Here is a 26,492-nt window from a genome sequence, read left to right on the forward strand (position 1 = left end):
TAAATCTGCATTGGCAATTTTTAATGTTTTACTTGTGCAGAACTGAAAGTTGTATTAAAAGGCACAGAAGGAAGGAAAGGCAGTTATCTGGGCATGAAGTAAAGGAAAAAGGATGCTGGATAAAAACGTAAGACTGCTCTGCTTTAGCTGTGGAAAATAAATAATGCAGTGCTAGATTTTTATATTTCCACATGAAGATATCATTCAAATGTCAGCTGAACATAAGACTTTACAGCCAAATACCAAAGGCATGTGGATCCCACTTGGGAGAAAACGCGTAGAAGGTTAATGTTCTTGTGAAAAGAGCATCAGCTACCAAGTGAGTCCTCATTCAGAAGTGGACAAAGGTACAAAGCAGTCATATATATATATACATACATACAGCCTGTACAACTGGAAAGATTTCATGACTTCGTTTTCTGAAAATAATATCAAGAACTACAATTTTCAAAAATGGAATCAGGCCTAATTAAACAGTGCTTAGTATTTACTGATAAAAATTACAAAAATAAAAACAAACTTCTGTTCTTAAAAGAGATAGAAAACTATATTTTTGCCTATAATAAGACAATCTGCAATATTTCATCTTCATGTCTTCTCAAATGTCATCTCATCTTCCTTCCATGTTCTGCCACTTTGAACACTGCAAGACTTGTACAAAATGGCAATTTCTGCTTAGTGAAAGGATATACTATTTATTGGGGGTGGGGGGAATGAGAAAAAGCTTCTAATGAAACTATACTACCAGGTGGGAGGAAAGATAAAACTTAAAGATTTTCTTAAAAGCAAACCCAAAAGTCGATTTAAAACATCCTGTACATAATTTCTACTGTGAAAGCACTGTTAGAAATTCCTGATCAGTGTGCAGCTAGAGACCTTAAATTTGGTAAACAGTAGTGCATATGTCTTAATGACTTTCATTTAAGTAACAGCCTTATTTTTTCTTTCTAATTTAAATCACTGATTGGTTAGCTTAAGTCATAACAGCATACAGGTAAAAAGAGACTTCAATTCAGGCCTGAGGAGGACGATGGGAGACTGAAGTGTCTGCTTTGCAGAAGGCTTCAGGTGGTGCAAACCCTCCCCCTTCCCCTCAGATCCTGCAGAGGTGTACACATAAAACAGCTGTGCAAACCCTCTCCCTCACCATCAGATCCTGCAGAGGTGTACACATAAAACAGCTGTGCAAACCCTCTCCCTCACCATCAGATCCTGCAGAGGTATACACATAAAACAGCTGTGCAAACCCCCCCTCCCCCTCAGATCCTGCAGAAGTGTACACATAAAACAGCTGTGCAAACCCTCCCCCTCCCCCTCAGATCCTGCAGAGGTGTACACATAAAACAACTGTGCATTTTGTTAAAGAATTTACAGAGATGATAAATCAAATGTCAAAGATGAAACTATGCTTTTAAAAACATTAAGCCTCAAATTTTTACAGTGTTTTAAGAATAAAATTATTTTTGAAATGAGATATTAAATATATTTAAATCTGGACTTTTCTGTATTCAATCATTCTTATTTAAAAAAAAAATTTAAAAACATCAAGAGCTGGAACCAGGACAGAAATAATCAGAAATGCCTCCAGTCACAGAACCTGAGCACCTCAGTCTTGCTTTGTATTTTTCAAAGCTTGAAGTCTCTCTAGTAGTGGAGGATGAGAATAATGCCACATTGAAAATAACCAGTCAGAAACTGGGAATCCCAAGTTGTCTTTGTTTAGTTTGATCAAAGCAGAATATAAGTCTTTGGCCTTCCCCAGTTTCTTGGCAAATGCATCAGCTTGAAACTCAAACCTTCGGCTTAGGACTGTTAGGCAGAAAGAAAGAACCTGAAACAGGAAAGAACAGTGTTTCAGCCCCTGTATCAGCTACTGAAGCCTTGTTGTCACCCCAAGTGTCAAAGGCTGGGGTGTGGAAAGCTTGGCCTACAATGTAAGAAACAGCAGTTAATTGGGAGCACTGCAATTAGGGAACTGAGGGTGAGGGAACTGTTACAAATTTAGTCTTTCTCCCCATAAAACAGATCATAAAAAGAAGTACACACACACACACACACACACACACACACACACACACACACACACACACACACACACACACACACACACACACACACACACACACACACACACACACACACACACACACGTACGTACGTACGTACGTATATATGTAGCTGTGGGAAGGACTCACAGGGAGGGGTGGGGGGAGCTGAGACAGAGTGTGCAGGACTTCTAGCTGGAGACATAGTATACCATTTCTTGGTGATATAAACTATCTATCTTTCCAGAGTCACACCTGAGTCATGTACTCAGGCCTTTTTATTTTTCCTCCCTCCCTCCCTCCCTCCCTCCCTCCCTCCTTCCCTTCTTTCTCTCTCCCTCTCTTTTGGTGAGTTGTGGGGCTTGAACTCTGGGCCTGGGTGCTATCCCTTAGCTCTTCAGCTCAAGGCAAGCACTCAACCACTTGAGCCACAGCACCACTTCCAGTTTTCTGGTATTTAACTGGAGATAAGAGTCTCATGGACTTTCTTGCCCGGGCTAGCTTTGAACCATGATTCTCAGATCTCAGCTTCCTGAGTAGCTAGGATTACAGGAGCCTGGCCTGCCTTACTTTTTCTTTCTTAATATTCCTCATCACTTAACCACCTTTTCAAAACATGCCCACAGCCTCCAACAACAATCTCCAAAACTGATTCTAATACCATCTAATTCTGTCTCAAGTTTTCAAATCTTGAATGTAACTTTTGAGGATAGAAGCATTAACTGAGGAAGCTGTAGTAGTGCATTTGAAGACTAAGGTAGGAAGTTGGCTTGAATCCAAGAGTTTGAGACTAATGTGGACAACATAGTGAGATCCCACATTCTCATAAGAACTAATTAACTGACTTCACTGAATTTTAATCTCAATTATTCTCACATACCCTACCTCCATCTCTATTTTACTTTCCAAACTGTTCTTTCATTCTCTCTGTAACACATAAATACAAACATAGAAGATTCTAACCAGTACCTACCATCTTTTTTTTTTTTTTGCCAGCCCTGGGGCTTGAACTCAGGGCTTGGGCACTGTCCCTGAGCTTCTTTTGCTCAAGGCTAGTGCTCTACCACTTGAGTCACAGTGCTACTTCCAGCCTTTTCTGTTTATGTGGTTCTGAGGAATTGAGCCCAGAGCTTCATGCAAGCACTCTACCACTAAGTCACATTCCCAGTACCTACCATCTTTGTTGAGGGTTTTTTTTGGAGGCAGTACCAAAGCCTCATGCTTGCAAGGTAGGTGCTCTACTACTTGAGCCATGCCTCTAGTCCCCAAAGTAGTTTTTTTTTGGGGGGGGCTCTCCGGTCATTTCTGGCTTTTTTTCCCTACTTATGAGGAATCAAACCCAGGGCCTCAGGCATGCAAGGCAAGCACTCTACCACTGAGCTACCTTCCCAGCCCTCATAATGTAGTTTTGAAGATTACACATTACCTCATTGTAAGGTGAAAAAATAAACTGAAAGATGATCAGCAGTCCAATTAGAGTGGGTTGGCTGTCATAAAAACCAAATGCAGCAAAAAGTTCCTTTCGACCAATTAAGACAGCAAACAAGAAAAAACACAGGAAAGAATTCATCTAGAAAATAGGACATAAAATTTTAGGTTATTACTAAACTGACTTCATTTGTGGGATAAACAGTATCACAAAAATACAACCAAAAAAATCATGGTGTGATTTTTAAGGAGAATGATATTGTGATCAAATCAAAAGTTATTTAGTTTTATAGTTTTCCTCCTTATATTCTCAAAAGAAAAAAATTCCCCGAGTATTTAAACCATACAGTTTTCTACAGTGGTAGGATTGAGGTGAGCCTCTTATTATTGAGTCTGACACAGCCAACAGCAATGGAGTATTGAAAGGCCAGAACAGATTCTGCTTTAACCTTAATGTGTAAGCTCCTTAAAGTTTCTTTAGGACTGCTGGAGCTGTACTGAATCATTACAAAAGCCAAGGGGAAAGGGATGGAAGGGTGTATGTGTTGTGGGGGGGGGGGGGAACCAGGTCTATCTTTATCAATAAGTGAAGGGGGGAGGAATCTACACTTGGAGTAAAGTTGGAGAACACATGCCATTATTTTCCCTAAGCAGATCAGGAACTCAGAGGCCACACATACCAAATTTAAGTGTGCCATCCAAACCATTTACCTGCTATCCAAGAAGCTACTGCACAGAATGGATCTTGGACTATGAGGTTTGCCTGCCACCCGGAATGAAGTAAAGCATCTCTGGTGCTCAGCCTTGATAACCCAATGCATCCACCATAGCAAGCCCCACAGAAAACACCCAGTGAAGATGTCCACACTTATAGTCTATGCATACATTCTTATCAAGTGACCAGAGACCTATTGAAAATTAACTTTTGGTTTGCTACTCCTCCCTACTGGAGTCTGAATTCCTGGTCATGAGACACCTGAGCCTTTCCTTCTGAGTTATGTAAAGCCACCTGTCATTATATAGTCTGGAGCCATCTATCATCAGCTGACAGTGGTTGCACAGGCAAATGAAACAAACAGATTAGGAAGGTAGGAAGAAGTTAACCAGTATGTGTTCCTACTCTATCCAGTATGCCCATTCCTGCCACTCTGCTACCCCTTAATCAGTCCTTACTCATAGGAAATTCCTATAGTCATTTAATTGAGAAGGAAAAAAAGTGTATTATATGAATAGCGATATGCTGGTACTGGCTCAAAGTAGTCCACTGTGGCATTACAACACCCTTCAGGGATGGTCTTGGAAGGCAGGCAGTGGTGCAAGGAATATTCTCCATGAAGAAAGCTGCAAGTACTATGTCTCACTGACCAATCAGTGGAGGAGACATCTGTCCAGCAGAGGAGATACTTGCCAGTAGGCAAGTAATGGTTTGACTGGATGATCAGGGCTGTGGGACAAACTAGAGGATGGCTAAAACAGGAGGGCTGGAGAAAAGGTGCATGGAAGACTTCAACATCTCAGGGTATGATTATACCATGGCCTAATATGAAAGTTCACAAAGAGCCTCATGATATAGGAGGTACATGACGATCAGGAACAAATACCTGTTCTGTGGAGGTCAGCCACACTGTTTTTACTGCACTCAAGGACTTGGTCAAGGGACTCATGCTCAGTGGCCAAGGTGGTTGAGATAGGAGTCAATGCATTAGACAACACCTTCCACCTGGCAAGAGCCAGTTACATAATCTATCAGCAGGCACAATCAACCCCAGTTCTCAGGGCCCAGCCCTACCACCTTGTGGTAGGCAAATTCCACTGGACCCTTTCTTTCATGGAAAGGACAGTGATTTTCCTTATAGAATGACCACTGAAAGCCGGGTGCCGGTGGCTCACGCCTGTAATCCTAGCTACTCAGGAGGCTGAGATCTGAGGATCACGGTTCAAAGCCAGCCCGGGCAAGAAAAATCCGTGAGACTCTTATCTCCAATAAACCACTAGAAAACCAGAAGTGACGCTGTGCTCAAGCAGTAGAGTGTTCGCCTTGAGCTGAAGAGCTGAGGGACAGTGCCCAAGCCGAGTTCAAGCCCCATGACCAAAAAAAAAAAAGACCACTGAATTTGAGCCCGGATTTGGATTTATGTAATGTCTTCCTCCCTTGTACCCATACAGAATAACTTGAAGCTAGGGAAGTCATTTTCAGACCTAAAGATGTATAGCAACAAAAATGTGCCCCTGGGGGTTCAAAAGTCCTCACCTGTTACCCATCCCCCACAATCAGGTGATCATCAGACAGGTACAGAGCTTTACTGAAGACTCTAACTCACATACCTGTAATCCTAGCAATCTGGAGACTGAATGAAGCAGGAGGATCTCCAGTTTCAGGCCAGCCACAGTTACATAGTGAGACACTGTCTCAACAACAACAAAAACAAAAAACTGATCCCTGATCAGTTAAGTCTACATATATATATAACCAGCCAACAAGGTAGTGCTATTTCATCCACGGCTTGAAAACCTGTTGGCTATGTCTTCAGACCTATGTCTTAGGAACTGCTTTCTTCTTTTTGTGCTCTACCATTTTTGGTGAACATGTAATTATTTTTAAGTGAGGAAAAATGTTTTTAAAAAAGCATTTAAGGGGAGGCAGGGGTGGAAAAAAAAAAGCATTTAAAGGGCTTAGACTGTAGCTTAGTGGTAGAGTGCTTGCCTAACACGCAAGAAGCCCTGGGTTCAATTCCTCAGTACCACATAAGCAGAAAAAGTTGGAAATGGCACTGTGGCTCAAGTGGTAGAGTGCTAGCCTTGGAGGAAACAGAAGCTCAGGGACAGTGCCCAGGCCCTGAGTTCAAGCTCCAGGACTGGCTAAACAAACAAACATGTAAATATCCAGCTTCGCCAGGTGCCAATGGCTCACACCTGTAATTCTAGCTACTTAGGAGACTGAGATCTGAGGATCACAGTTCAAAGCCAGCCTGGGCAGGAAACTCCATGAGACTCTTATCTCCAACTAACCACTAAAAAAAACAATAAACAGCATTGTGGCTCAAGTGGTAGAGTGCTCGCCTTGAACTGAAGAGCTGGGGGACAGTGCCCAAGCCCAGAATTCAAGTCCCACAACCCCCCCCCCAAAAAAAGATCAGAGATTAATAGACTGCTTCATCTACTTTGAAGTCTGTATTAACCTCTCTACTACATGACCTCTTGTGCCTACTATGCTTTAAAAAATGTAACTGTCATTCTAAACTTACCTGGCTAATAATGATATTTTTGACTGTGTGTCCCAACTTCCAGTGCCCCAGTTCATGGCCTAGTACAGCAAGTACCTCTTCATTTTTACATCCTTGTTTCTTATTCTGAATCTAAGAATAAAAGGAACATAAATTATCAACAACTTGTAAAAAGTTTGAACCTTTGACTTTAATAATAATACTCTTTCACAGGTTTTTGTTTTGTTTTGTTTTTTTTGGTCAGTCATGGGGCTTGAACTCTGGGCCTGGGCTCTGTCCTGCTCTTCAGCTCAAGACTAGCACTCTTACCACTTAAGCTACAGCACCACTTCCAGTTTTCTGGTGGTTTATTGGAGATAAGCGTTTCACGGACTTTCCTGCCCAGGCTGGCTTGGAACTGTGATCCTCAGACCTAAGCCTCCAGGGTCGCTAGGATTATAGGTGTGAGCCACCAGCGACCAGCTCTTTCACAGATTATAACTTAAATAGACAATCAGACTTTTGTGTAAAACTTTGCTTACTAAAACATTCTCTGAACCATCACTCCATGTGAGACACTGGGTTAAACACTGAAGACAGAATCACAAATATTCCCCAATTCTGCTAAGCTTTCGGCTACACTAACTTAGATTGGGAAAAAAATATATACATCTTTATCAGTAAGACAACAGTTAAAAAATCTAAGCTTGCTAATTCACAGTAGACTCAAGCAGAACTGGATTTTCTTTTCTTTCCACACTAATTTTACCTAAAGACAGAAATAAGTACCACCTCTCTTTCACATTTACATAGCACTTCCTTTTCATAAAATCCATACACGGACTCATTAGATGTTCACAAAGCAGGCTGGCAAGAAGGGAAGTCTTACATTTTTTAGAGATAAAGAAAAAGAAGCTGAAGCAAAATGTCTTGTTAGTAGGTAAGTGCATAAAGCCCATCTCTCTGGAGTGTGCACACTTTTATAACACTTAGCAGCCAGGACTTGTTTTCTTATACAATAAGAAGGTTTTCATATACAGCTTGCTTATATATATTTGAATTATTCCTTTACTTAAGTTGTTTTTTACGGCTGGGAAGGTGGCTCAGTGGTAGAGTGCTTGACTTGCATGCATGAGGCCCTGGGTTCCATTCCTCAACACCACATAAGCAAAAAGAAAAAAGCCGGAAGTGGTGCTGTGGCTCAAGTGGTAGAGTGCTAGCCTTGAGCTGAAGAGCTGAGGGACAGAGCCCAGGCCCAGAGTTCAGGCCCCACAACCGGACCCCAAAAAAAAAAAAAAAAAAGTTGTTTTTCAGACAGATGGTTCCAGTTATTCTATTTATCTTCAGAAGAGCAAAATTCCAGAGAGGAACTATCCTAAATACTTCTTACAATTAATAGCCAGAAGCTGAGGACTGGTGGCTCAAACCTGTTATCCTTGCTATGCAGAAGGCTGCAACCTGGAGGATGGAGGTTCCAAGCAGGCCGATAAAAAAAGGTCTATGAAACCCTATTTCCAATTATCTAGCAAAAGGCCATACAAGCATGATTTAAGTGGTACAATGCCAGCTATGAGCATGAAACCCAAGGTAATTAAAATGTAACAGTATGTATTAATTAGTAACCTCTCCCAAATACTAGAACTTTATAAGGGGCCATGAGATTTTTATTTGGTAATCTCCCTGAATTTGCTCCTCACTGCATAGAAACTGGTGTTACTTTGAGTTATCAAAGACACTTCTACAGAAACTAAGGCCAGGGGCTGGGAAGGTAGCTCAGCGGTAGAGTGCATGCCTTGCAAGCATGAGGCCCTGGGTTCGATTCCTCATCAGCACCACATAAACAGAAAAAGCCGGGAGTGGTGCTGTGGCTCCAGTGGTAGAGTGCTAGCCTTGAGCTGAAGAGCTGAGGGACAGCGCCTAGACCCAGAGTTCAGGCCCCATGACCGGCAAGAAAAAAAAAACAAAAAAAAAAAAAACTAAGGCCAGAGCCTCTTGGGAAAAGAACTCACTTTAACTTTAGCTTTCACTTCTTCATTGTCCCCTTCTCCATCATTGTGAGCTTCCATACCAGACTTCTCTTGGATATCCTTGTTTAGTGCTGAGTACTCTTCTAGTAGAGTGTCAAACAAAACTATTCGCTTATTCTTGAAGAAGCCATAAAAATAAGCATTGCTGTGGGAAGAGCGCTTAGATCCTAAGGAAAAGACAATTCAAAGCATGGGACATAATTTAAAAGAGTGGGTCCCTTGGAGAAATTCTTAGAAGTTGAATTTCTGAAAAGGACACTGACATTTTCATTTTTTTAAATATCTGGAACAAAACTCGATCAACGGAGAGCCCCACCAAGCAATGAATTGTCTACTTTCCTTCATCCTTGGCAACTAATACTTGCAGTTTATAACAATAACCAAAATGAGCCTAAATATTAGACAGTGTGGAATCAGTAATTCCAATACCGCTAAGATTTTTTTTTTTTTTTTTTTTACCAGTCGTAGGGCTTGAATTCAGGGCCTGGGCACTGTCCCTGAGCCTCTTTGTGCTCAAGGATAGTACTCTACCACTTGAGCCACAGAGCCACTTCTGGCTTTTTCTGAGTAGTGTACTGGAGATAAAAGTCTTACAGACTTTCTTGCCCGGTGGCTTTGAACCTTGATCCTCATATCTCAGCCTCCTGAGTAGAATTACAGACATGGGCAACGGGCACCTAGCTACAAAATGAAAAAAATTTTGTTTTGTCCATTGCAGGGATTGAACTCAGGGCCTAGGAGCTGTCCCTGAGCCTCGATATACTCAAAGCTAGCGCTCTACCACTTGAGCCACAGCATCACTTCCAGTTTTCAGGTGGCTAATAGAGATAAGAGTCTTATGGACTTTACTGCCTGGGCTGGCTTTGAACTGTGATCCTCAAATCTTAGCTTCCTGAGTAGCTAGGATTAATGGCATGAGGGGCTGGGAAGATGGCTTAGTGTTAGAGCACTTGCCTTGCATGCCTGAGGCCCTGGGTTCGATTCCTCAGCACCACATAAGCAAAAAGAAAAAAAGCCGGAAGTGGCGCTGTGGCTCAAGTGGTAGAGCGCTAGCCTTGAGCTGAAGAGCTGAGGGACAGCGCCCAGTCCCTGAGTTCAGGCCCCACAACCGGACCAAAAAAAAAATAAAAAAATAAAGGCATGAGCCACCGGAGCCCAGCTGAAATGAAATTTTAAGCAGTGTTTTTAGAGAATTTTAACAAAAGATCATATTCTGCAAAAGAAACAAAACTTCACACATACATAAGGTTCCAGTATTGTCCAGAAAAAATACAAGTAAAAACTATAAATATAAACCTATGAAAAAATGTATTATAATCCTAACGTACGTATTACTGAGTTCTACAAGTATGAATATTTATTTCTTCCCTTTTGCTTTTCTCTCTTTCTAGAGTTTTTAAAATAAGCACACTTGGCTAGGAATGTGGCTTAGTGGTAGAGTGCTTGCCTAATATGCATGAAGCCCTGGGTTTGATTCCTCAGTACCACGTAAACAGAAAAAGCCTAATTAGTGCTGTAGCTCAAGTGGTAGAGCACTAGCCTGGAGCACAGAGAGGCTCAGGGAAGTGCCCAGGCCATGAGTTCAATCCCCAGGACAAGCAAAAAATAAAAATAAAAATAATAAAATAAGCACACTTAGATGGGCACTGGTAGTTCATGCTTATAATCCTAGTTACTCAGGAGGCCTACAGTAGGCCTATAATCCTAGCTACTTCAAACTAGGATGTGAAGATCCCATCCAGGCAGGAAAATCTGTGAGACCCTTATCTCCAATTTACTACCAAAAAACCAGAAGACGCTTCAAGTGGTAGAGTACTATCCTTGAGCAAAAAAAGCTCAGGAACAGTGCTTGGGCCCTGAGTTCAAGCCAGCCCCAGGATTAGCAACAACAACAACAAAAAAGGTCCCTGTACTAGACTAAGATTTTTCTATTGCTGTGCCTCACATGTAGTATATATTGGATAATACTTGTTTATTGGGTGGATTAATGATACTTCATGAGCATGAAGAAATATAATTAAAAACAGTGAAAATTAAAACATTCTATGCAAATATAAGGCATGCCACTTAAGTCTTCATGCTGTGTATGTGTGTGTACATGTCAGTGTATGCATGTGTGTGCATGCAAGGTTTGAAACCAGGGCCTGAGTGCTGTCTCTGAGCTTTTCTGTTCAAGGCTAGTGTTATATCACTTGAGTCACATCTCTGTTTTTGGCTTCTGGTGGTTAATTTGCAACAAGAGTCTCATAGAGACTTTACTACCCCAGCTGGCTTGAACAACAACCCTTAGATGTCTCCTAAGTGGCATGAGCCACCAGCACCCAGCTTTTTTTTTTTTTAATGTCTCAGTCATCCTCTGGTGGTATTTAACATTAGTGACCATTCCTCCTAGAATCGCTGCATTTTTCCTTGTGATATTAGGGTTTGAACTCAGGGCCTCACACTTGCTAGGCAGGTGCTCTACCAGTTGTCAACCCACACTTTTTTTTTTTTGGGGGGGGAGGTCCAGTTGTGGGGCCTGAACTCTGGGCCTGGGCACTGTCCCTCAGCTCTTCAGCTCAAGGCTAGCACTCTACCACTTGAGCCACAGCGCCACTTCCGGCTTTTTTCTTTTTGCTTATGTGGTGCTGAGGAATTGAACCCAGGGCCTCATGCATGCAAGTCAAGCACTCTACCACTGAGCCACCTTCCCAGCCCCACACTTCTTTTATCTGGGTTCTTTTTAATGCCTCTTGAGTAAGAAAGATGGACAGTAACTTCAAAAGTCCCCATCTAAGATCTAGATCTAGGATCTAGTATCTTCAAGCAATTTATTTTTAGATCACTTTTGGAGTAGCTGGAGCTCCCTGGTTTTCAACTGCTGACACCTTCTTGAAACAAGAATGAGTTTAGATACTCATCCATGAGCTATCATTCAGGAATAGTACAGATCTAAGAGCTATGCTAATACCTAAGGTTAAAAATTTATTAGGGCTTTCATACATTTTGTTAGCTGTCTTGTAGTTCCAACTCACAGACCTAAGAAATAAACCTGTGAGTAAAGGAAAACCACCATGTTTCTGTATGAGGCATTTCCAACGATGTATGGCTACAGGAAAAGCCCCATCGGGATAGACCTCAAACTTCTGTATATTCTTTTTTTTTTTTTTTTTGTCAATTTTGGGGCTTGAAATCTGGGCCTGGGCACTGTCCCTGAGCTTTTCAGCTCAATGCTAGAGCTCTACCAGTTGAGCCACAGTGCAACTTTGGTTTTCTGGTAGTTAATTAGAGAGGAGAGTCTCATAGACTTTCCTGCCTGAGCTGGCTTTGAATTGCGATCCTCAGATCTGTCTCCTGAGTTGGTAGGATTGCAGGCATGAGCCTGGCACTTGAGTATATTCTTACATGTGTGTTTCTCCCTGTTCTAGACTCTACTTGAAGAGCTCAGGAAATCTCACATCATGCAAATGTGAGAGAGGGCTTCTCATATGGGAAACCTAAGAAAATAAGTACTCATTTCTCCAAATCTGTAGCAGGAAGCCAAAATCCCAGGCTTAGTCAAGATGCATCCATTAGGAACTCTTGAATAGTCAGCTAATTACACAAGGAAGCAAGGCAGTCAAGAATTAATTCAGCAGGTGCCAGGGGCAGGATGTTAGTAATTAACCCAGTATTCTGCAGTGGCAACAGCAGTATCCTTCCTACACTGGCTTCTTATGACTTTTAAGTTCATAGTTTCCTTACATTATGGTCTGAGTTCTAAGGTTGTAAACTTAGCCTTCTGGAGATTTTTGTATTTCAATAAGGAATTTATTCTGCTTAAATTGGCCAAAATTGGTTGGTAGTGCTTCAGAACTTAACTAACACAATGTTTTTTAAAGGTATCTCAGTATTAACACGACCTTTAGAATTCCTATTTTGGGTCACATCTGAATTTGATGTGGCCACACCTTTCTCCGCCCATACCCTAGATAAGGCCTAGCCCAGGCCCAGAGGCCCTCTCTCTGCTCTTGTCTAGCTCTTCTCAAGCTCTTTTCTCTCTCTCTTTCCCAGCTCTCTCTCTTTCCCAGGCCTTTCCCAGCCTCGTGGGGTGCCAACCTTGCCTGGTCCCAGGTCTACTGAATAAACCTACCCCTTATCTGAAAAAAAAAAAAAAAGAATTCCTATTTTGGGGCTGGGAAGGTGGCTCAGTGGTAGAGTGCTTGCCTCGCATGCATGAGGCCCTGGGTTCAATTCCTCAGCACCACATAAGCAGAAAAAGCCGGAAGTGGTGCTGTGGCTCAAGTGGTAGAGCACTAGCCTTGAGCTGAAGAGCTGAGGGACAGCGCCCAGGCCCAGAGTTCAGGTCCCAGGACCAGACCCCCCAAAAAAACAAAAAAAAAGATTACACTTTGAAGTCAGCTTGGTCAGAAAGTCTCCAGTAGACTCTTAATCCTCAACTAACTACTCAAAAACTGGAAGTGGAGCTGTGGCTTAAAATGGTAGAGTGCTACCCTTAAGCAAAAGAGCTCAGTAACAGTAACAACAAAAAATCCCAACAACAATGTAAAATGTCAATTCTTTTATCAATGTCTCACAAAATCCTACACTGTTTCAACTGTGACGAAAGGTGGCTATGCAGCCTGAAAAGCCACTCGTTGTCTGAGATGTCTGTACTCTTCTAGTTGTTGACAGCTCATTCTTTTCACTTGTGCCCATCTTTGTTCTCTCACTCTGCAATGGCTCCTATATTTCTACATCTTTATCTAACAAAGCTGCTTCTCAATGGTGACATATTATTTTAAAGCAAGTATTAGCAAACTATGGCTCACTGTCAACTGCTGCTTATATATATAAAGTTTATTGAAACAAATTCATACTGATATTGCCCTGCAACAGCAGAATTGAATAGTTACGAGAGATCATGCAGCTTTTTACAGAAAACTGCACAGCACACCCAAAACCTAAAGGAAGGAAGTGATTTGTCCAAGCCCTTACAGCTGCGAAGTTCAGAAGGCAGAATTTGGTATATTCATTTTATGTGGATTTTCATTTACAGATTCTATTGAAGTACCTGATGGTAGTATATTAAGCTTTTGGAAATTTACAAGATAAACAGTCCTCCAGAACAGTGGTTATTTTGTTGGGAGAGGCTGGCACCAGGGCCTGGGCACTGTCTCTAAGCTTTTTTACTCAAGGCTAGTGCTCTACCACTTGAGCCACAGCTCCACTTCTGGCTTTCTTGGTGTTTAATTGAAGGTAAGAGTCTCACAGACTTTCCTTCCCAGGCTGGCTTGAAATCTTGATCCTCCAGATCTCAGCCTCTAGAGTAGCTAGGATTATAGGTGTGAGCCTGTCCTAATTTTTAAACAACAAATTAAACAAACAATAAATATCAATTCATTCTTTCATTTAAATTCTAAAACCTAAAGTATTCAAAACAAAGCACTTCAATGAAATCTCCTTACCCCCAGGTAGCCTTACCTTCAACAACATATACCTTAGTCAAAGGAAAGTCAATATTCTTTGCCATTACTTCAATTTCTTGTTTAAGCTTTCCCTCAGGCAGAGGTGTGAACTTGTCAAATAAAGGGGCAATATAATCAGCATAGATTGTAACAAGGACCTGAAAAGTAAATGACAGAACCTATGAATATGTTCTTAAAGAGAAGCTACTCATTATTGTACACATTCAATTATATTCCAACAATTATGTCCACCAAAACTTGCCACCAGAAGACTTATTTGCTCTGGTATTCCCAAACCAAAATTGTTCAGAAAGTAAGAGCCTGGTATCTGTTTAATGAAAATCAAAGTATCAGCCTACTAAGACAGTAAACGTGTCAATCTTACTTTAGAAGATAAAGCTACTAACAGTAAGATCTCTGGGTGGTAATTAATAACCATTTCAAAACTATCTTGAGGATTCTGGGCAGCTTATAAACCAAGCATAACATGCAATTCTGCCTTACAAAGTAATCTTGATGGACCAAATCTTTGCTAAACAAGTATTATAAGAGCTTGACTATCTTTTTATGAGAATTATCTGATGTATGGTTTATTTTTCTGCTAAAATTAACTGCCTGCAGTTTATAACTGTACACCCTGATTGAAATAGCATCCAGCTCTGGGTTTGTTTTTTGTCCAGGCTGTACTGGAATTGTAATACTCCTGATCTCTACTTCCCAAGAGGCAAGGAAAAGGATTAAGGTCTGAAGTTGGTCATGGGCAAAAACCACCAGGCAAAAAAAAGTAAATAAAAGCAAAAAAGGGCTGGAGGTATGGCTCAAGTGATGCTGCACCTACCTAGCAAGGAGATGGCATTGAATTCAAACCCCAGTGATAACATGAAAGAAGGGAGAGGAGATAAGAAGGCAGAGAGAAAGAAGGCAGAAGGAAGCCAGGAAATTATATGCTTTTTTTCTTTTGATCCTCTTAAATCTATTTTCTCTTCAAAATATTCATACTTTTCAGGCCCTGGAGGGTCAGTCAAAACATTAATTGTTACATATAGTCAGTCATTCTGGTGCAAACTCACACATACATAAGCCAAATTTCCTGGCAACTAGATCCCTGAAAGTGATCCAAAAAGCAGCTTTTAACATCTATAAGTCAGCATGAAGAGAAAGATGATGGTCAGGTCCAAATGCAGAAATCAAGAGGTAAATGAGTATGAGCATTCCATCCACCCTCTGTATTCCATCCACCCTCTCAGTCTCACCAACAAACTTTGTAAAAGAAAATGAAATCATGATTTTACTCACCAGAGAAACAACTAATGTGAACAGCCAGGCATAAATAAAAAAATAGTCACCCCCAATTTTAATTATGTAAAGCAGAAGTGAAGACACAGGCAATAAAATACACTGAGTCACAATAAATTTTTTGATTGCATCTTTCATAAAAAACTCGAAAGTCTGGAAAGAGAAAATATTACCATTGTAAATTGAGGAACTGATTTCCTTTTTAAAATGACTAGTATGTGAATCCAAAGATTGTACTATTGAAGCCATTTAAAAAATTACATCCAGTAAGACTGTACTATAATACCAGGCAGCCTAAAACATTGATAGTTTAAAAAAACAAATTAATTTAAATATTATTAGCCAAAAGCACTCAAGTAAGTGCTCAAGAGTGAATAGCAAGATTTTAAACTATGATATTTATCACATCTGAAGTTCCTTTTCTCAGTTAATCCATGCTCTAAAATAGTAAATTATATTTAAATTATTACCAGCAAATAATAAAACCACAAAAAAAAACCCCATCAAATTAAAAAGTTATTTCTGGCCAGGCGTCAGTGGCTCACAGCTGTAATCCTAGCTACTCAGGAGACTGAGATCTGAGGAACGTTGAAAGCCAGCCTGCCCAGGAAAGTCTGTGAGACTCTTTTTTTTTTTGGGTCCGGTTGTGGGGCCTGAACTCTGGGCCTGGGTGCTGTCCCTCAGCTCTTCAGCTCAAGGCTAGCGCTCTACCACTTGAGCCACAGCGCCACTTCTGGCTTTTTGCTTATGTGGTGCTGAGGAATCGAACCCAGGGCCTCATGCATGCAAGGCAAGCACTCTACCACTGGGCCACCTTCCCAGCCCCCAAGTCTGTGAGACTCTTAACTCCACTTAACCACCAGAAAACCAGAAGTGGAACTGTGGTTCAAAGTGGTATATCATTAGCCTTAAGCAGAAGAGCTCAGGGACAGCACCTAGGCCCTGAGTTCAAGCCCCATGACCAACAAAAACAAAAAAAGTTATTTCTAGCCTGGTGCCGGTGGCTCACTCCTGTAATCTTAGCTACTCAGGAAGCTGAGATTTAAAGAGCATGGTTCAAAACCAGTCCAGGCAGAAAAGTTGTAGACTCTTATTTACAATAAATTATCAAAAAAGCCAGAAGTAGAGCTGCACCTCAAGCACTAGCCTTGATCAAAAGAAGTTCAGGAGTGGTGCCATTGGCTCACTTCTGTAATCCTAGTGATACAGGAGGCTGAGAACTGAGGGTTATGATTCAAAGCCAGCCTAGGCAGCAAAGTCGGTGAGACAATTAGTTCCAAATAATCATCAGAAAACCAGAAGTGGCACTGTGGTTTAAAGTGGTAGAGTACTGCTAGCTTTGAGCAAAAAGAGCTCAGGGACAGCACCCAGGCTTAGTTCAAGCCCCATGACTAACCAAAAGAAAAAAAAAAGGAAGTTAGAACAGCACCCAACTGTGAGTTCAAGTCCCAGAACCAGCAATAAATAAATACATAAATACATATGTAAATAATAAGTTATTTCTAATCTAAGAAAAATATTTAATACAATGTGTATAAACAGAATGATAAATAAAGTTATTTCAAGTTAGATGTCAGTGGCTCACGCCTATAGCACTAGCTACATCAGAGTTTGAGACTGAGGTTTGAAGGAAAGTCTATGAAACCCTTATTTCTAATTAGCCACCCCCCCACCTCCTAAAAAAGCTACAAGTAGAGCTGTAAATTGGTAATTGGTAAATTGGTAGCGTTCTAGTCTTGAGCACAGAAGTTCAGGGACAGCACTAAGGCCCTTATTCAAGCCTAAGGATTAGGTTAAAAAAAAAAAAAGTTATTCCTTACTCTACCTGATGATTGAAGCCATGCTTTTCTTCTATCACAAAAGTATTATAGAGACTCCATGGCAATCCAGTCAATGCGCTGAAAAGAGTAGCCAATAGCAGAAACACGAGGGACTGAGTGATCTAAGCATGAGAAGGTAAAAAGACAGTTTTTATGGTATAATGTAATTCATGTTTCAAATGAACTACTGGGAAACAAATTGAGTATTGCTAGTACTTATTTTATCCCAAGCCATGTGCTTGATCCTGTGGGCAATACAAGGTCTTCTCCATTCAGAGAAATGAAATGTTTGCAGTCAAAGGATAAGATCTTTAAGTTTCTTTTTCTTTTTTCAGTACTGGGAACTGAACCCAGGGAAGAAAAGGGAAAGGGAGAGAAAGGGAGGGGAGGAGAAAAAAAATTAAATCAATCTAAACGTTCATCATTAGGGCATTAATTATATTTTCTAAATCTGTGTGAATAGTCATACACATACTTTTATTAAAATAATTAACATTATTCCAGTACATCAGCACACAAGGATGGTGCAGACAGAGAAGGAAGTTGAATGATGGTATGAGTAAACCAGCAACTAACTTTAGCCAGCACTGAAGGCTCACACACTCAGGAGGCCGAGATCTAAGGACTGTGGTTTGAAATCAACCAAGGTAGGAAAGCCCATGAGACTCTTACCTCCAATTAATCACCAAAAAGCTGGAAGTAGAGCTGTGGTTCAAATGATAACAGTGCTAGCCTTGTGCAGAAAAGCTCAGGGACAGTGTCTAGGCCTGAGTCTAATCCCCAGGACTAATACACACACAAAACTAACTTTAGTATAAAACCTGCCAACAAAATATTTCTTGAAAGGGACTCTGATTAGTATATTCTAATAAATCACATACCTCATATTCTGGTCCAAAGCCAGCATAACCACAGAACTGTCCAGAAACTCTCCAGAGGTAAGGGATTCCTCCAAAGAGAAGAATAAACTATAAAACAAAGCACACAGTGGTCACATATGAATAGTACTAGAAATTATCCCTTGAAAAGAACATGTTATAGAAAAGAAAAGGACAACTGGGTGCCAGTGGCTCTTGCCTGAGTGGCTAACTCAGGAGGCTGAGATCTGAGGACTGTATTTTGAAGCCAGCCTGTACAGAAGTCCATGAGATTCTTCAATTAATCACTTAAAAAAAGAAGCTGGGAGCTGGGGATGTGGCTTAGTGGTAGAATACTTGCCTAGCATGCATGAACCCCTTGGTTCGATTCCTCAAGACCACACAAACAGAAAAAGCCAGAAGTGGCACTGTGGCTCAAATGCTAGCCTTAAGCAAAAGAAACTCAGGGACAATGCCCAGGCCCTAAGTCTAAGCCCTAGGACTGTCCAAAAACAAAAAACAAAACCAAACAAATAGAAGTTGGAAGTGGAGATATGGCTCATGTGGTAGAGTACTGGTCTTGAGGGACTGGCATTAAAGGAAAAAAAAGGAAAGGAAAAAAATAATCAATTCTGTAGGAAAAGAAAATATCTATTTTATTTAGGAAAAGGCATGCACTTAGATGAATAAACCACTTAGGCATTAAGTTTAGACTACTAAATCCTTTTTGCTATACACTATATATGGGTGAATTGTATGGTATAGTGAGTGGTTTATATCTTAAGCTGTTTAAAAAGATACTCAAGGTTCTCAGTTATTTGAGGAAGTGACATCAACTAACCTTACCAAAAAAAAAAAAAAAAAAGCCAAACAGAGGTCACTAGAGACAAGAAGGGACAGGAATGGGAGGGAGGGGAGAGGAAACAGACTGGTGAAACAATGAAATGTAGTCAGAGAGCAGCTCAGTGTACTTCAGCACACAACAACTTACAGGATATTTTAAAGTAACTACCAATATGTTGGACTAGTTTCATTTTGTTTTCTTGGTGTCTGTACCAGGGCTTTGTGGTCTAACTGGCTTTTGTACTTATAGCTGGTGCTCTATCACTTGAGCCACACCTCAGACCAGGTTAACACTACTGGTCTCAAATATGGTTTTTGGTGACTTTTTTTTTTTTTTTTGTCGGTCGTGGGGCTTGAACTCTGGACCTGGGCGCTGTCCCTCAGCTCTTCAGCTGAAGGCGAACGCTCTACCACTTGAGCTACAGCGCCACTTCCTCAAATATGGTTTTTGGATAGAAGCAGCAGCAGCATCTGAGTATTTATCAAAAATGCACCTACCTATTCACGAGGCTAAGATCTTAGGATCTCGGTTTTAAGCCAGCCAGGGGAAGAAAAGTTCATGAGACTCGTATCTCCAATTAATCACCAAAACAACTGGAAGTGGAGTTGTGACTCAAGTGGTAGTGGTAGCCTTGAGCAAAAAAGGGCTTAGAGACAGTAACCAGTCTCTGAGTTCAAGCCCTAGGACTGATACACACACACAAAAAGGAAATTCTCAACTCTACTAAATCAGACACTAACACTGGAAGTGGGCCCAGGAGTCTCCAGGTGATTCTGGTAAACACTTAACATTAGAAATGGGCAACCATGGCCCCAATCTGTAATCCTAGCTACATTAGAGACTTGAGATTGGGAGGATCATGTTTCTGGGCCAGACCAGGCAGAAAAGTCTAAGAGACTTCATCTCAATGGAAAGATTCTACAGGTTTGGTGGTCAGTGTTTATCATTCCAGCTAGATTAGAAAGCACAGTTTAGGATGATTGATGTCTAGGCTCAGGCTCAGGCCCAAGCACAAAGTTGAGAGGCTATCTCAAAAAAATAACCAGTGGGAGCCGGGCGCTGGTGGCTCACGCCTGTAATCCTAGCTACTCAGGAGGCTGAGATCTGAGGATCGCGGTTCAAAGCCAGCCCGGGCAGGAAAGACCGTGAGACTCCTATCTCCAATAAACCACCAGAAAACCGGAAGTGGCGCTGTAGCTCAAGTGGTAGAGCGCTCGCCTTGAGCTGAAGAGCTGAGGGACAGCGCCCAGGCCCAGAGTTCAAGCCCCCGACCGACAAAAAAAAAAAAAAAAAAAAAAAAAATAACCAGTGGGGCTGGGAATGTAGCTTAGTGGTAGAGTGCATGCCTAGCATGCATGAAGCCCTGTACACAGAAAAAGCTAGAAGTTGTGCTGTGACTCAAGTAGTAGAGTGCTAGCCTTTGCTAGCCTTGAGCAAAAGAAGCTCAGAGATAGTACCCAGGCCCTGAATTCAAGCCTCAGGACAGGCAAAAGGAAAAAACTAATAATAACCAGTGGGAAAAAAAAGAGGACTGAAGGTATGGCTTAATGGTGTAGCACCTATCTAGCAAGCATGAAGCCCCAAGTTCAAAATCCAATACTGGAAAAAAAAATTGTTAAATAAATTACCTTTTTAAACACTACCCTAAGTCAATGTCCAGGCATTTCCACTTTACTATAATTAACTCGATAATCTCAGATGTTAAGTAAACCTTATTCCCAAAAGATATGCTTTGGCACCACTGGCATTTGTTGAACTAATTGACTTGTGACGGCATTTCTTTCATCCTATTCCCAATACTAATAAATAATGTAGAATTAAGGATTTAAAATGCTTTAGGTGAAAGCCTAAAACACCCACAATTAAAAGTCCAACTTTTAGATAACTGATGTTCCAAACCTTGTTAAGTTTACTTTGGGGACTGAAACACAAAAGCCTAGGGAACTATAAACTTTCTCTATGTTAATAATCTCCCTGAGCACACTCCTGGGGATATTCTCAGACAAGAACTAGTGAGCCTAACAAAAGCAATTCCAGTGCTTGAAAATCAGGCATGGTAGGGAATATAATTATTTTTATCGATGAGGCAATGTATACAAGAGAAGTTAAAAAGAGAAGGGGTGAGGGTGAAGTAACCTCCCTCAAAGAAACCAATGATGAAGTGCTGGCTGTGTTGAATCTGTATCAAGTGCTTCATTTACATTATCTTACTCACTGAGTCCTTTCCACAAACCATGTAAGGTCAAGATCTAGTATCTATCTACTTCTTATTTTAAAAGAAAATCAAGAGGCTCAAAAAGCAAAACTTGAGGAAAGCAGAGGGTTGGGAGGGACAGGTAAGAATGTTGAAAGAGGTGACACTGTTCAAGATAGTGTACTCATGAACTGCTTTGTTGAACAAAACTCCTTTGAGGAAGTACTTAAAGACAATAAAAAAAAATTTTTTAAAGGCAAAACTTAGCCAGGCCTTTTGCCTGTCCCAGCTGGCTTCAAACTTTGATCCTCATACTCTCAGGGGAGGAACCCAAAGGTGGAACTCCTCTGAACATTTAAAATACTATTTATCAAAATGAGCTCCAAGAAATGGAAACATCTTTTTTGTTGTTGTTATTGGTGGTAGTTGTGGTGTTTTTGCTTTACTTTCTTTTGGGGGGCAGAAAGTGAGGGTGAACAAATGTGATCATATTATTGAGTATACAGTATGTGGAAAATACTGTGGGCAGGGATGGGAGGGGAAAACTGGGAGAAAGTAAAGGGAAGTGAGGATGTTGTCCAAAAAGAAGAAGAAGAAGCAGAAGGAGCAGAAGAAGCAGAAGAAGCAGAAGCAGAAGCAGAAGCAGAAGCAGAAGCAGAAGCAAAAGAAGCAGAAGCAGAAGCAGAAGAAGAAGCAGAAGAAGAAGCAGAAGAAAAAGCAGAAGGAGAAGCAGAAGAAGAAGCAGAAGAAGAAGCAGAAGAAGAAGCAGAAGAAGAAGAAGAAGAAGAAGAAGAAGAAGAAGAAGAAGAAGAAGAAGAAGAAGAAGAAGAAGAAGAAGAAGAAGAAGAAGAAGAAATGTACTTATTACCTGATTTATGAAATGGTAACCCTTCTATACAAAACTTTAATAATAATAAAATTATATTAACAAAAAAACTTTGATCCTTGGGTCTCAGCCTAATGAGTAGCAAGGATTCAGGAATAAACAACAGCTCTACTTCCTCAGCTGGATTCTAAGGGAAGAACAGGGATTAACCAGACTCCAATCAGATGATGATGATCAAGAGGTAGCATGACACCTAAGGCAGGGATACTGCATGAGGAAAAACTCTGTCATACAAAACCAAGCTAGATATGGCATGGTCAAAACAGAGCCAGGCGCCGGTGGCTCATGCCTGTAATCCTAAATTGAGATCCAAGGATGATGGTTCAAAGCCAGCCCAGGCAGGAAAGTCCATGAAACTCTTATCTCCATCAGGAAACCTGAAGTGCTGCTGTGGCTCAAAGTGATAGAGCACTAGCCTTGAGCTGAACAACTCAGGGACAGCACTCAGGCCCTGAGTTCAAGTCCCACAATGGACATAAATAAATAAATAAATAAATAAAAAGAAGAACAAAAATTGGAGGAAGAAATAAAATGATAAGCAGATGTAAGCTGTGGCAGGTCAAAAAAACTAATCAAACTGTATCAAGAAATTTCTGTTTCCGAGAGAAACAGTAGTACAGCAAGGCTTTATGCAGGGCAGTAACGTGATCAGAAATGTGATTTAGAAATATTCTTGGGGCTGCAAAGTGGAGGGTAGTTTAGATATTCAAAGTAATTGCAGGAAGAACTGTCAGGGCCTGTTAAAGGAACAATACAGGCTAGGAATGTGGCCTACTGGTTGAGTGCTTGTCTAGCATGCATGAAGCCCTGGGTTCAATTCCTCAGTACCACATAAACAGAAAAAGCTGGAAGTGACACTATGGTTCAAGTGGTATAGTGCTTTCCTTGAGCAAAAAAAGCTCAGGGACAGTGCCCAGGCCCTGAGTTCAAGTCCCAGGACTGGCCCAAAACAAAAAACAAAAAAAACTCCCCACAATGTAAGGTTCTTTTTATTTTTATTTATTTATTTTTTTGGGTCCGGTTGTGGGGCCTGAACTCTGGGCCTGGGCACTGTCCCTCAGCTCTTCAGCTCAAGGCTAGCACTCTACCACTTGAGCCACAGCGTCACTTCCGGCTTTTTTCCTATGTGGTGCTGAGGAATCGAACCCAAGGTCTCATGCATTACAAGGCAAGCACTCTACCACTGAGCCACCTTCCCAGCCCTAAGGTTCTTTTTAATACCTGGCCTTCAGGTGATAATCGCCACAGTCTACAATTTTCAACCGAAAGTAGTTATGTTTCTGCCTATTTTATGCCACACATATTATTAACAATAACAAAGGTTATGGCTAGAGATACCTCAGTGGTAACGCCTTTGGCTAGTATACTCAAGGCCCTGATGTGATCTCCAGCACTAATTAAAATTTTAAAAAAAGGAAAGAGAAAAAGAATACAACCTAAGATTCATTGGGACTGTACTCTGTGTCACAAGAAAAATAACAAAAATAAAAACAAGCATTGAAAAGTATTAAACAATTTGAGAGATTATCTGTCCAAGAAGTAAACTACTCACAGTGCCTTCGACTTCTGAATAGAGTCCTGACCAGAAGCTGAAAGTACTTTTATCCAGTTGATACAGTCGAGATTTCTCAAATGTTTCAGAATCCATGATCTGTCCTAATTCCGGTGGTACATGAGTTGTTGTCTTATATATCCTTCTCTGAAACATTTTCAAGAAGACACTTTAACAAAATAGTCAACTGTTCATTACAATCATAATTTGTAATCAAACATTGAGGGTTTTACAACATTCATTTACCACATAAGCCTAAAGAATCTGTTTCAAACATGCACACATACTTGACATTTAGTCAGAAAAACTGATCACTGAAATGACTGATGCAGAAAAGCAAGAGCAGAACCAGAGAAACTGAAGCTAGCAGTCCAGGAACAACAATCAGAGATGTCTTCACATTTCAGTTTCCTGCACAAACCAAAGTTGCAACATCATCAAGATTACACTCATTCTGGGTGTCACGTAGTAAATCTGACAACACAGAGACTAGATTCGTAAAAAAAGAGAAGTAAACACACTAACAAGTATAAACAGATACTGTGAACAGTCTAATGGCCTAGAAGACAAGTTAGGAAAGCGTTTTTGAGGAGAGATAGAAACCCATCAAGAACGACTACTGTAGTTCATGCCTGTAATCCTATGCAGAAGGCTGAGATCTGAGAATCCTGATTCCAACCTGGCCCAGTCAGGAAAGTTCATGAGCCTCTTATCTCTAATTAACCACCAAAGAGCTGGATGTAGAGTTGTAGTCGAAGTGATAGAATGCTAGTTGCCCCAGCCCTTAGTTCATGCCCCAGGACCAACATTAAATAAACAAATAACGTCTTCAAATACATGTTTTACACTATGCCAACTAAAATGTAATTTCAGCCCATGGGATATATCACAGAAAACATATCAAAAATAGAATAGACCTCATCTTTTTCAGTGGTCCTAAAACAAATGTTTTCTCTATAATGGTATATCAATAAAAGCTAAGGGCATTAAAGCATAATTCATCAGGGACCCTAATCAAAGGTAGTTATTGTAATTAGGCTTATTATTAAAGTGAGACAAATCTCAGTATCTCACCTTCCTTTTGACACCACATACTGTGATTATACACAGGATCTTCTCCACGCCAGCAAAATTCTATACTAACAAAGCTATCCAACATGTATATTAGTGTAATTAGCTATATAGTTTATCTTTGAATACAGGGCTAAAGGAAGAGATTGAGACATAACCCAGCTACTGACAGAACTCCAGCATTTCATCCAGTCGGTGCATTCCAGAAAATGAAACTATTACAAAGTTTCATGCAGAATGTAGACCAAAATGAGAAACTTGCAGAAAAATACTTCCATGGCTCATGAAAAAGGCACCTAGCAAGCACAAGTTCAAATCCTGGTACCACGAAAGACAAAATGAGGAAAGGGTTTTCCCTACCATCAGCAAGGACATTACAATGACTACACAGAACATATGTAAAGCAAACCAGTAGTCAGAGATTGAAATAAAACTGTCAACTGAAGTTGATTTCACTTTAAAATCCAGATCCCTAATCTTTCCAGCTATTAACTTGACTATCCAGGGAATTTTTTTTTTTTGGGGGGGGGGGTCTGGTCGTGGGGCCTGAACTCTGGGCCTGGGTGCTGTCCCTCAGCTCTTCAGCTCAAGGCTAGTGCTCTACCACTTGAGCCACAGCGCCACTTCCGGCTTTTTTCTTTTTGCTTATGTGGTGCTGAGGAATCGAACCCAGGGCCTCATGCATTGCAAGGCAAGCGCTCTACCACTGAGCCACCTTCCCAGCCCTATCCAGGGAATTTTTATTAACGTTCATTTTCTACTTAATTTTTTAAAAAAATAATGAAGCTATTTCTACGAAATGGAGGAGAGAGGTAAAACATATATATATATATATATATATATATATATATATATATATATATATATATATATATATATATATATATATATATAAATTTGGGGGGGGAGGTGGGCTCAGTCGTGGGACTTGAACTCTGGGCCTGGGCACTGTCACTAAGCTCTTCAGCTCAAGGCTAGCGCTCTACCACTGGAGCACAGCGCCACTTCCGGTTTTCTAGTGCTTTTATTGGCGCTAAGAGTCTCCTGGACTTTCTTGCCCAGGCTGGCTCTGAACCGGGATCCTCAGATCTCAGCCTCCTGAGTAGCTAGGATTACAGGCGTGAGCCACCGGCGCCCGGCTGCTATATATATTACATAAATATATATATATATATTATATAAATGCAAATGCTTAGAAGAATCGCTCAATCTTTATTATCAGAAAATAGATTCCTAACCCTGCGGTTGAACTAATGACCCCACGAATGTTCTGGGGGAAGTTGTGACTCGGGAATTTTAGCCCCTTCCTTTAGAAGACTTAATATCAAACACAGAAGCAGCTTGGCCTGGGCCCCGGGATCCGTCCCGCGAGGCTGTGGAACAGACAGGGCAGCCCTTCCCTTTCTGCGGGTCCTAACAGTCGAGGGGTCCTCCCCCCCCCCGATAACATGGTGGATAGCTTCCCTGAGATACCAAGGATCCCCCCTCCAGACACACACACAAGCCACAGCCACCATCTGGACAAGTCGGGGCGCTCAGTAGGGACTTGTGGGGTCGAGGGCGAGGTTGGCCCCGGACCGTCCCGAATCCCGAATCCCAGGTCCCGGGTCCCGGGCCCGGTGGGCCCAGTCCAGGCTCACCTGCCGCTGCGCTAGGAAGGTCTCCCAAAGATACACCGTCCAGGAAAAGAGCAGCACGGCCCCGAAGATCCGCTTCTCGGGCGGCGTCTCCCACAGCGCGTCCAGCGACGCCCACGATCCCATGGCCACCCCAGCCCCGGCTCCCTCAGCGTGCGCCGGCGCCTGACGCACGGCCGTCCCTTCACGGAGTCCCCGCGGTGTCG

General features: G+C 41.4%; 1 protein-coding gene and 1 non-coding gene across 2 annotated transcripts; both read right to left on the minus strand.

Annotated features, from left to right (window-relative positions):
- On the minus strand, positions 1 to 26,492 carry LOC138837846 (CAAX prenyl protease 1 homolog). The gene is made up of 10 exons (XM_070036850.1): positions 26,290 to 26,492; positions 23,579 to 23,725; positions 18,127 to 18,213; positions 17,251 to 17,367; positions 15,426 to 15,578; positions 14,146 to 14,287; positions 8,686 to 8,870; positions 6,719 to 6,829; positions 3,472 to 3,615; positions 1 to 1,831 (listed from the first exon to the last, which is right to left on the minus strand). Exons 1-10 carry the CDS (start codon positions 26,410 to 26,412, stop codon positions 1,607 to 1,609), a joined length of 1,434 nt encoding a protein of 477 aa, XP_069892951.1. The 5' UTR covers positions 26,413 to 26,492; the 3' UTR covers positions 1 to 1,606.
- Positions 11,694 to 11,825, minus strand: LOC138837866 (small nucleolar RNA SNORA18). The gene has a single exon (XR_011375471.1). It is a non-coding gene; the product is annotated as a small nucleolar RNA SNORA18 (small nucleolar RNA).

Source organism: Dipodomys merriami, unplaced genomic scaffold (genome assembly GCF_024711535.1).
Source record: "Dipodomys merriami isolate MVZ:Mamm:240054 unplaced genomic scaffold, mDipMer1.0.p SCAF_277, whole genome shotgun sequence".
In the NCBI taxonomy this organism is placed as follows: Eukaryota; Metazoa; Chordata; class Mammalia; order Rodentia; family Heteromyidae; genus Dipodomys; species Dipodomys merriami.